General features: G+C 37.0%; 1 protein-coding gene across 2 annotated transcripts; it reads left to right on the top strand.

Moving 5' to 3' along the window:
- Window positions 1-1613: 1613 nt before the first annotated feature.
- bmp5 (bone morphogenetic protein 5) lies at window positions 1614-10493 on the top strand (the record flags this gene model as incomplete). Of its 2 annotated transcripts, none has more annotated exons than XM_079249200.1 (7): window positions 1614-2100; window positions 4406-4598; window positions 7516-7664; window positions 7994-8191; window positions 9055-9143; window positions 9286-9396; window positions 9526-10493. In XM_079249200.1, the coding sequence occupies 7 exons, from the start codon at window positions 1614-1616 to the stop codon at window positions 9673-9675; spliced, it is 1377 nt and encodes a 458-aa protein (XP_079105326.1). In that variant the 3' UTR covers window positions 9676-10493. The 2 variants fall into 2 exon arrangements, with proteins under 2 accessions (XP_079105326.1, XP_079105325.1); XM_079249199.1 differs by having other exon boundaries at window positions 9067-9143.
- Between the last annotated feature and the right edge of the window lie 945 nt (window positions 10494-11438).

The following is an 11438-nucleotide window of genomic DNA, read 5'->3' on the forward strand; positions in this document are numbered from 1 at the left end:
TTTTACACTAGAATTAAACTATCTTATTGATTTGTGAAATTACTTTGTTTTTCACTTTCTTCCCTGAACTTGCAATAGAAGTTTGAGGTATACATCAGTGCCGTCACATTTCTGAACACAGCTTTTGGTGTTGTTTGCCATTTCCATTTATACTGTAGCGTTCAAAAGTATCAAACAGGATTTCTGTGGAGAAGAAAAAGCTCATCATCTGGCTCTTTAATTTAAGACACAACTTCAGGAAACTTGGATGAGAATAGCTCCAGGTTGAGATCCTCTCAGGCAGTAGGAGCGTCATGTTTTTGGAGACCTTAATTAAAGTGTAAACATTCTGAATGTACACTAGATGGCGCTTTAGGGTAACATCTCAGCATGAAAAATTACCAATTTGGATAATATCCATTTACTACAATCACATAAAACACCAATAAAAAATAAAAAAAACATTGTAATGCACTGTATTGTTTTGTAAATTAATTTATTAAAGGGGGTTTTTCTGCTTCAAGACATTTGGCTTTAAATGCACTTTTCTAAAAATGAATTGCGTTATTGATTTAATTTACAAGATGGGGTTTAGCTGCTAGCTTGTAGTGGGAACATATTTAGCAAAACATAATAATTGCCATGTGCATCTATTCGTTTTTTTTTTTCCCCCACTGTATCGAAATTGTGGCTATATATTATTGTGTTCTCACTGTTTACGTTGACTCTTGTTTTTATTGTTGTTTGTGTGTGTGTGTGTGTGTGTGAGAGAGAGAGAGAGAGAGAGTGTTTCTACTTTTGTTTAACCTCACCCATATCGAAGCCAGTACAGATGGATGAAAACAGGATCGCTGTTGTCAGGGTGTGCAGCTGGAGACCTCTCCTGTAAACACGCGGACTTCAATAACTTGAGGTGATTAAAAGGCTCTGTCATTATTCTTTCACTCGTTAAGATGGCTTCTCGGATTTCAAGTGTCTCCTTTTACACTCCTGAGCCGCCACATTCATCATGAGACTGGGCTAAGGTTTTATTGCAGCCGCTAGAGGAGGATGCAAATATAAAAGTTGAGTGTGGGATGACCCAAAGGGTAACTAGTCCCAATCCACATTCCCAGAAGAAAAAAAAAAAAAGAAAGAAAAAAAAAAAGAAAAATACGAGCCGGGGCATGAATCGAGTGTTTCCCTCTCTTCACTTTTGACACAGTTCACCACATTTCATCCACTTGGAAACTCCGAGTTTATCCCTTGACGTCTGGGCGTACCTACCTTTTTTTTTTTTTTTTTTTTTTTTTCTTCTCAGAGGAGTAAGGTGAGGGACGGGGTCACAGCTCAATAAATACTTGCTGTGGCGGGACTCTGGATGGACTTTGGGGGAGTAAATATTGCCGAAGGAACTTTGCATACAAGAGAGGAGCGACAGTTTCTATGCAAGCTGATACCTTATAGATATATAGACGAGAAGGGGGGGGGGGGGGGGGGGGGGGAGCCAAGTTTACTACCGTAAAAGTTTGGTGCAAATAATATGGCCAGTTTGTGACTTGCAATTTGAAGACTTTTAAATATCTATATTTTTTCTCCTCTGTCAGTGTGCCATGTAGTTCACCTTGCCATCTCGGAGCGAGCTATTTGTCAAGATGACACCTTTGAACGGTGCAGTTCTTGGACTTGCGTGGAGCTGTTTGAGTTTTCTCTCCTGCGCTCGCTGCGGTTTAAGCGACAACCATGTGCACTCCAGTTTTATCTACAGGAGGTTGCGTAATCACGAACGCAGGGAGATCCAAAGAGAAATCCTCTCCATCCTGGGCTTGCCTCACCGTCCGAGGCCCTTCTCTCCCGGGAAGCAGGCGTCCTCGGCGCCGCTGTTCATGATCGACCTCTACAACGCCATGGCCGTGGAGGAGGAGGAGGAGGGGTTGCGCCAGAGCGCAGGAAAAAGCTTCAGTGCCAAGGCTCAGGGGCACTCCAGGAAAAGTTACTACAACCCCCAGCACGCCGCTTACTCTCGTGTGGCACAGCCTTACCGAGCTGCCCCCCTTTTAGGCTACAGTCCAGCTCTCCCCACGGCGCACGACACCAACTTTCTCAATGATGCAGACATGGTCATGAGTTTTGTCAATGTAGGTGAGTGTTGTTTAAGTAGGTTGATTTTCCAATCACAATTAATATATGAACGAATCCATTTACATTGGATTTTGATTAATAATTGCCACTTATAGTTCCAAGCTGGCCTGATAAAAAAAAAAAAAAAAAAGTAAATTAATAAATAAATAAAAAAAACTCATCAATTGTTTTATCTCAATATAAATAGGCCTAATGGGGGAAAAAAATCAGCTACATTTCCTTTATTTAGTTCACAAAAAGCCCACTATTTTACTGATTAAGTTCAGTTATATAGGAGTGGATCTCAGCCTTTTTATTCATTTGTTTATTTAGTTATTTTTATGTCGTTTTGCTGAAATTACTAACCCATTCCTCCATAATGACTCAACACATTTAGATCATGGTTTGACCACCTGGAATTAAACAGGTCCCATATCTAAAACAAAGAAAAGAGAAGAAAAAAAGCACAGAGCATCTTGGGTTTTCAGTATTTCCCCTCTTTAACTCTCTAAATGTAAGTACATGAGCACACTTTCACACACAGGGAGGTCATTCTTGAATAAATATCTTTTGGTATTTCACATATTAAATCCCATCACTGTGACTGAAACAGCAGCCACTCTATATAATTGCATTTGTTCAGTAGCTGCTAACCATAACCCAGCAGTTCAGAGCAGCTTATCAGATGACTGTCTGACCTTGAGAAAATTGGTCTCAATTATTTCCTGTTGTTAAAAGGGTAGTGATATTGATGGATGCCTGTATGTGAGGCTCTGTCACTAAAAGAAGGCAATAACCTGCTTCCTCACATTGTGTTATTTAAAGTATTTACTTTTCTTAGAGCAATTATAATATTAGTTGTGCAAGATGACTGCTAAAATATTAAATGTAATGTAGCATATTAGAATATAAAACAAATTGTTGATAATTGTCCAAAACAAAACTATTTAGCGAACTTACTGCAATACAATGTGCGTGCTGCAGTGAGGATATTTAAAAAAAAAAAAAAAAAAAAAAACTGGACTCAAAGATATGAGAGTAAATTTGTGCAGCATTGCTTGAAATGATAATCCCTCACCTTGGTCAGAGTCCATCTGTTTCCAATTATCATTATACCAAGGCATGCACACTGTCAGCCTTGAAAGCTCTGCTCTCATTCTGGGGACTGTCAGTGAAGGGCTCAATGGGGCTCTGTCTTTATTACAGTACATTCAAATATAGTGACCGACCTCAACTGTTTTAGAAGCGTCTATGTGGCTTTTCATGCAGTTTAATCATTTCACTGTAACCACATGAGCTTTATTAAGAAGTTGGTCGTTAAAACAGCAGCAATAATGTGACATTTCAGCAGCAGTTTTACAATAATCATATCACAGTCCTGGTCGAACACTCTGAATTTAATTAATACACAGCAGAGCAAAAATGCACACAACTAATCTTAGCGGGGAGGGTCATGATTATTGTTTAATCTTTAGCTATTTGGAGGTTAAAAGCTTTTTGCTCTCAGTGGCACTTCTGCTTCAGATTACAGCCTGTGGCTAATGTAATGGAACACACTCAGTGGGTAAAAGTCAGTCCTGACCTCTGACCTGTATGTGCTAAGTAACCACAGGCATTCCCTCTCAATAAAATATCAGGGAAATTCTCCGCATGATATCATCACTAATCTCAGTACATCCATTGACCTCAGCTACATGTCTCTTTTGTGCTACCAGGTAGCGCTGCGAGACAGTTTGTGCTCTTTAGGATCTTTGATAATTCAAAGCAGTTTTTATGATATGAACAAAGAAAACAGAAACTCAGGAGAAAAAAGTATATTTTACATTACAGATTTTTTTAAATGGATGTTTTGTGATTATAAAATTCACTTTAGGATTGTTTTAGAGGTCAGTAGGAGGTCAGAAATGAGGTCAGTGTAGATGTTGTCATGGCAATGAAGAATCCTGTCCGGTCTTTCCTCTTACTTGAAGAGCAGACCAAAGTGTCTTTAATTGAAATCAGCCTGTTTTTCTTAACTGACAGCCCATTCATCATGGCCAGAGAATTCAGTAAGGCACACAGTAGAGGGCCTGTCTGGGAACTGCTACCTGTACTCAGTTGACTGATTTAATGAACTGGAAAGTGCTTTTGTTGGTAGTCAGAAATGTTTAGATTGAAACTTGAATGTAAAAGAAGATGTGATAAATCATTCTTGTTTCTGTGCTGTGATGCTGGCTTTTTCTTTCAGACAACATAAGCAGAAGTTCAGGAGGTGAAGTCATATATTACATTACGTTTGTTGGCAGTGAAAAATGAAGCTCATCATAAAATATGTCCCTTTTCCCAGTGGAGAAAGACAAAGACTTTTCTCACCAAAGAAGACACTACAAGCAGTTTCGTTTCGATCTGACTCAGATCCCAGATGGAGAGGCAGTGACTGCGGCAGAGTTTCGGATCTATAAGGACAGCAGTCATGGCCGTTACAACAATATCACCCTCAAGGTTACAATATATCAAGTCATAAAGGAATATCAAAACAAGTAAGTGGCAAGTTATCACATGTTAAAGACAGTAGCGGGTTGTAACTAACTGTATGATTTCACATTTGCTGCTGCTTTGTACTTTTTTTCTTAAAGCAGTTTAAAGTTTACAAAACAGATGCAAACTATAAACCTCTGCAATAGATAAACATAGAACATTTAGCAGGATTTTAACCATTTTAAACCTTAAAACATTGCCACATTTGTAACATATCAGTTAATGGATTTTATGCAACTTTTGATCATTCTGGCACATACTTAAACTCTCACTACTGATGATTTAATTTTGTGTTTAACATGGAACATTGTATATAAAATTTTAAGGATATATCACAAGCTTGGAAATCATTTTTCAAAAATACTTATTAAATGAAGACAGGCTTTTCTTTAATATTGTACAGGAAATGAATTTGACCTTGCATAAAGAGACTTAGAAACAACTTAGATTAAAAAAAAAAACTTAGCAAAGGATAGACTGATTTCAGTCATTTGAAATTTTGTGGCACACAAAAACAAACAAGACCTCCTGTTTGCGAATGTGAAACGGGCGGAAAAGGATTACAAGTAGTTGTTGCCCCGCTGTGATGATGATAAACCTGCTTGCATCTTGAGCTCACATGTATGCAGTTTTTTTCCTCTACTTCTAGCAGACATCCTTGTATCTGAAACCCTGCTCTCCTTCAGTCTCACTCTGCCTGCCTTACAAATATAGTTCTCGGATAAAGAGAACTCCATTAGCAAGTTGGCCACTTATGTTACTTGGAAGGTCCATCAGTTATCACTCGTCTTGTGTTGCCTGCCAGGCTGGCCGCGTCCCAGCTGAAAGCACAAGGGCCCATATTGGGTGAAAGGGCTCCCATGGGTGCTTCCGTGATCACTGTTATGCCCACCACCTGCCTGTCTTAACAATATTCCGGAAGTTTAAAGCATGACATAGCTGAATACACAAGGGTGTACTTAAAAGTGGGCCCACATTTGCCTGCCAAAAATGTGTGTGGGTGATTGAAGGGAAGATATGGCCCTCTGGGGATTTGAAAAGGTCCAAGTCAATGGACTCTGCCATCTAAAAGAGGGGGTGTGCTCAGTTCATGTTTTCACACATGTTTTCAACAAGAATAGGGCATTTGAATTAGTGTTCATAAGCAGGGACAAGTCTTTCCCAATACTTGGCTCTTAGTGGGCTCAGTTTATTTCTCAATATGAACACCATAAGAAATTCATCATGTCTCAGGACTTGTGTTTTGTGAAGCCAAAGACATTCTGTTATCTGTCACCATATCAAACTCAATGATGTTTATGCAAAAATCGTAAATGTAAATGAATCACTGCTATTGGTTTTCGTTCACCCTACAAAGTCGTCATGTAAACCAACTTTGTGGAGCTTTGTGCATTCTCTGACCTGAAGCTTTGAAAACTGCTAAAGGATTGCAGTCATTGTTAAATAAGTGAACTGCTTAGCTGTACGAGAGTGAGACTGGATAGTTTCTATCTAAATAAGTATATTCTGTTGTTTCTCTGTCTTAGAGCAGATAGTCCTATTAAACCACTTGGAACTGCTGTCCTTAACTTAAACCCATGTAATACTGAACCGTTTAGGTCTTTTAACTTCTCATTATGTGATGACAAGAATTTTGTTTTTCCTGTTTGTATTTGCAATATAGATCTGCAAAGACATTTTCTTACAAATTCCACTGTGTTTTTTGTTGAGGTCCAACATTAAGCCATTATTTATTTATTTTTTACTTTTAAATGATAACTTAACTCACTGACTGTCAAAGACAGCTGCCATTAAAAGACATTTATTGATGGATTAACTTTTCATTGAAACCTGCATTGTTTGCTAATGTTTTATTTTTTCTTTTCTGAATGTATTGACATAATTGACATAATAATGCAGATTAATAGATGTTAATTAATAGAGACATTTAAAAAAAACAAAAAACTAAACTAAAAAGTTCCTTATTATTAGGAGTGTTCATGAAAAAGGAATAAATGACCTTTAATATCAGACTACTACAAATTTACTCAATCTCCCTCCCTTTTATTGTAATCACACTTTTTCCTAAATTAGTGCTGAACTGAAAAAGATGTAAAGATAGCAAACGCTAGTTTGATAGGAAGAAATTTGATATAAAATGTAGGGTTATGTCTATCCTTTGGTGTCAATTAACTCTAACTCCCTATGCGGAACAGTATTTCTTACCATAGATTAAATGTTGGGGGAAAAACATGTTCCCTTCTAGATTTGGCTGCAGGGTGACTTATCCTCTAGTGAAACAATTCAAGTTACTTCACAAACCAAACTTTAAACTTTGCCTCTCCAAGAGGAAGTTCAACAGTATGTCTTTCATAAGTATTAATCCTGAGTTTTATTACACCTATAATAAACACATGAATAGTTCCTGAACTGTTGGGGCCACATGGAAAACCTCAGTTGTCTCCATCCAGTACCATGTAACCACAAAGACCTAACAGCTGCTGCCTTATCCTGTCTGCCACTTAAAAGGAGTCCAATACAAAATGCGGAGCCGAGCTTTTTCAAGAAAGGATTGATTAGTACCTCGTGTCCAGCTTATGCTAAAAATACAAAAAAGCTTATATACATGATTTATAACTCCTGAAATGTTTTGTCCATCAAAGAGCTGAAGTCTTGGCACACATTTCGCCACAGAAATCCTGCAGATTGTTATGAGTCACAGCTATTACAACAGCTGCAATGCTTTCTTCTCATGTCCAACAGACAAAAATGATCACAGTATTTTTATTTCAAATCATATCAGGCAATATATGCTTGGTTTCAAAGGGATAAAGCGGTTAAGAAGGTGAAGAAACTGACATGGACATCTTTTTTTATTCATTCTGTCTGGTTAACACTCATTGGTTTATCTAACACAGATGTTTGTTTCTGTTTTCTCAGAGATGCAGAGACATTCTTGCTTGACTCCAAAAAGGTCCAGGCATCTGATGGGGGCTGGCTAGTGTTTGACATAACAGCCACCAGTAACCACTGGGTGATGAACCCTCGGCAGAACCTGGGCCTGCAGCTCTGCGTGGAAACTGTTGATGGCGAGTGAAGTTTCCCGTTCAGTTTATTTTGTTCTTCATTTGACCAGATTTACTTCAGACTCTTGTGCTGCATTAAAAGCCAAGAAGTGAATCTTTTGAGCAAATCCACAAACGCTGCATTTTATAAATAAACACACAATAAAAGAAAAAGGCAAAGGTTACATCCACTAAATAACTTTCTATCCACAAATTTAGCCGAATGGTTTCACTTAGATTTTCTGTTTTGACTTCAGTCTCACCATGGAAGCAGTCATAAAAATAATAATTAAATAAACCATTTTCCTTAAATGCCGTTTTGAAAGTTTTATTTACCTTCTGTTTTCTTAAAGGCCGAAGCATCAACATAAAATCTGCTGGAATCATCGGAAGGAATGGGCCTCAGTCCAAACAGCCATTCCTGGTTGCTTTCTTTAAGGCCAGTGGGGTGTTGCTTCGCTCGGTCAGAGCTGCTGGTGGGAAAAAAAAGAACCACAATCGAAATAAATCTAATAATCAACAGGAATCGTCAAGATCATCAAAAAGTGGAGGTGTGTGCACTGATGATGCAGTCGAGATGTTAATAGTTCATTGGATGTGGACAGTTGACAGAAAATATCTGTAAATTTTATCCATATTACTATTGAGGTTCTCATAATGTGTATGTTTTTACATTTATATTGCAGCATGTAATTACCATGGCAACCATTAGGAGCCAAATGGAGTAAAAGTGTAGCTTTAGTTTGTTCCTTCAGAGCATTTTCTTTTCAATATACTGCAGTTAGGAAACCAACAAACAAGAATATAGTGAATATTTTAACTGGAAACAGAGCTATTTATTCATACCCGCATATGAACTACATTAAACTGAATGAAATTCATTAGTTACACGTTAACCCTTTAAGCTAGATTTGCCAACACCTACCTAAAAAAGGACAGTGGTGTAAAATCAGTGTTTATACCCTAATGTCCAAAAAGCAAAACCAAAAAATTAAAGTTTAGAAATGATTTTGTTGCTGAAGGTGTTCTATGGCATCTGTGTGCATGAAATCACTGTTAGCATGGTGCAGCCTTTTGTTAAAAACAAACCAGCAGAGAAATTTCACATTTATCCTCTTATTGTGTTGCAAGTTATACAGGCATGATTACAGATGCAATCATTTTTTACAGTGGAATTCCATCATCTGGGGTTACTAGGTGTTCCTAAATAGCAATAACAAGCATATGGACCTTATGGAAATGAAGCGAATAAAAAAAAAATGAAATACACCTCCCACCACCGTGCCTCAAAAAAATCTAATCAAATAAGCCAACTTAATTAACTAATCTAGTAGAGTCCTAAATGAACCATTGTATATTTTAATGATTTTCAACAGCTCCTCAGCTATAATAATATTCTGCTGTAATTAATTAGCTTACTTTTCAGATTATAACACCAGTGAACAGAAGCAAGCCTGCAGGAAGCATGAGCTCTATGTCAGCTTCCGAGACTTGGGCTGGCAGGTAAGACATGTCTCTAAAAGAATATGTTGCCAGAATGAACACATGGTAGATGCACAACGAGTGACATGTTATTTTACCTCTAATCTGAGAAAGCACATTTGAGTTATTAATGAGGCTAAATGTAGTCTTTTTTTTATTCAAGGACTGGATCATTGCACCAGAAGGTTATGCTGCTTTTTACTGTGACGGCGAATGTTCGTTTCCACTCAATGAACGCATGAATGCAACAAATCATGCAATTGTGCAAACACTGGTGAGTATTCCACTGTATGTGTTGCACATGAATCTTGTCATGAGTTCATGAAGTTCTTTCCATTTAAAATGATTTCGAAACTCAGTTCGGTTGCACATCTTTTAACTTTACATACACTCTCGTTTCTAGGTGCATTTAATGTTTCCGGACAATGTGCCAAAGCCATGCTGTGCCCCAACCAAGCTGAATGCAATATCAGTGCTTTACTTTGATGACAGCTCAAATGTTATCCTGAAAAAATATAGAAATATGGTCGTCATATCTTGTGGGTGTCATTAGCTGCGAGGCAGTTTAATTTATGCAATCTGAAATGGAAATTGCTGGAAAACACATCTGCGCCAGGTGTGAAGTGTTGTACAGTATTATGTACATACCGTGTTAATCCTTAATTTATTTTACTTTTTTTTTTTTTTCAAATGGCACTGAATATTGTGGTATTTGAGCATTTAGGACATACTGTTGATTTAATTTTACTTCAGCTACCATTTCACTTCTGTGTCCATTGGCATATACTCTCATGTAAGACAACTTTTTTTACGAGTAAACTGTCCACTGGAGTCAAAATGTTTGCTTCTCATTTTGCTTGTTTTAATCCTGTTTTATTGTAAAAAAAAAAAAAAAAAAAAAAAAAAAGTGCTGTAAATACTTGAGCAATTATCCATAGTGTTAAGTATATAATAGGCTTCACTACTTTGCTATATATCGTAGTAGTTAATTCCCATTTATTTACAGTATGTCTAACGAATACAAAATAATGTCATAAAATACAAGATTATGAGTTAATGTCATATATAAGGTTGATATTAACACAATTTAAACAAGCTGTTGGAAATATTTTAACTCCAATTTAAATCACTGGAGAGAAATAAAGGAGATATGTGTGTGTTCTCTGTTATAAACCAAACACCCCAAAACTATTTTCAAGCAGTCACTATCTTTTGGTGTGAATACTATTCAACCTTTTACATGCAAGCTCTTTCTTCTTTTTCCCCCCAAGTATTGGAGCGTGTGTTTGTAATTTTGCCTTGAAATATGTACAATGTTGAGTGTTTGTGTATGAAAGCCTGAGAAATTCTGTCATTTTAAACAACGTTTGTATAACTGCTTTTCATTTCTGCTTGTCATGACTGCAAACATCTTTGCTTCATGCTAATTCTAGCTTATGTATGGGAAACATATCCTCATGTAGAGTGTTTTGGATTTCAATAAATTTACCACTTGAAAGCTTTTATGTTTGGCTTCGAATTTTATTTGACTTCACAGCTTTTCTCGTTTCATTTATCAAACTACACTGCATGTGATTTTATTTTTTTTATTTTTTTATTTTTTTAGACGCTTAGACTAAATACATAATGTAATCCTTTTTCCCTGGCTCTTGATGCAATACATCAGCCATTTTTCAAATTCATCTTGTCCTTTTGCGTTTCTGTTTGGAGCTCTGCGGATGTTTTGCATTCTGTTGCCGGTCGAACGTCTCAGATTTATAAATGTTTAGCAGGCATAACGTAAACTGTTGACATGTTCTTGGGGAGCGGTAATACTAGTGGTACAGTGTAAGAAGTAAAGCATTGTTCTGACCTACAAGCCAAACCCAAAGGTTGATTCCCATCCACCTATCAGCATTTATCTTACATTCATGGTACATTTTTACTTTCTTCCATTCCATAAAATCAATTATTTTATATTTCACCATTTGTTCAAAAGTTGAAAAAAGAAAACCAAATAGAAAAGAAAAAGAATCTTTACATTTCACTCTCATTCAGGATAAGCTAGACCTTCCAGAAAAGTGGAAAAGATTACAGTGTTTGCAGAAAAGTACTCTGATTACAGAGAGATTTTTTTTTAATATTCTTGGAAAAGTAGAAATTAGGTTTAGGATTAATATTTATTTACACAACTGTGTTGACTTTCTCTGAACACAGGATATGTACTGTAGCACTTTTCTCCCCCTCTCCTGTCCAGTTTTCGAACATTTTTTTTCCTCTGACATGGCAGAACATTGAGTGACTGTATTTCACTTAATTAAAAGCAGGGGCTGGCCT

The sequence above is a fragment of the Telmatherina bonti genome, assembly GCF_933228915.1.
Source record: "Telmatherina bonti genome assembly, chromosome: 11".
Taxonomy (NCBI): domain Eukaryota; kingdom Metazoa; phylum Chordata; class Actinopteri; order Atheriniformes; family Telmatherinidae; genus Telmatherina; species Telmatherina bonti.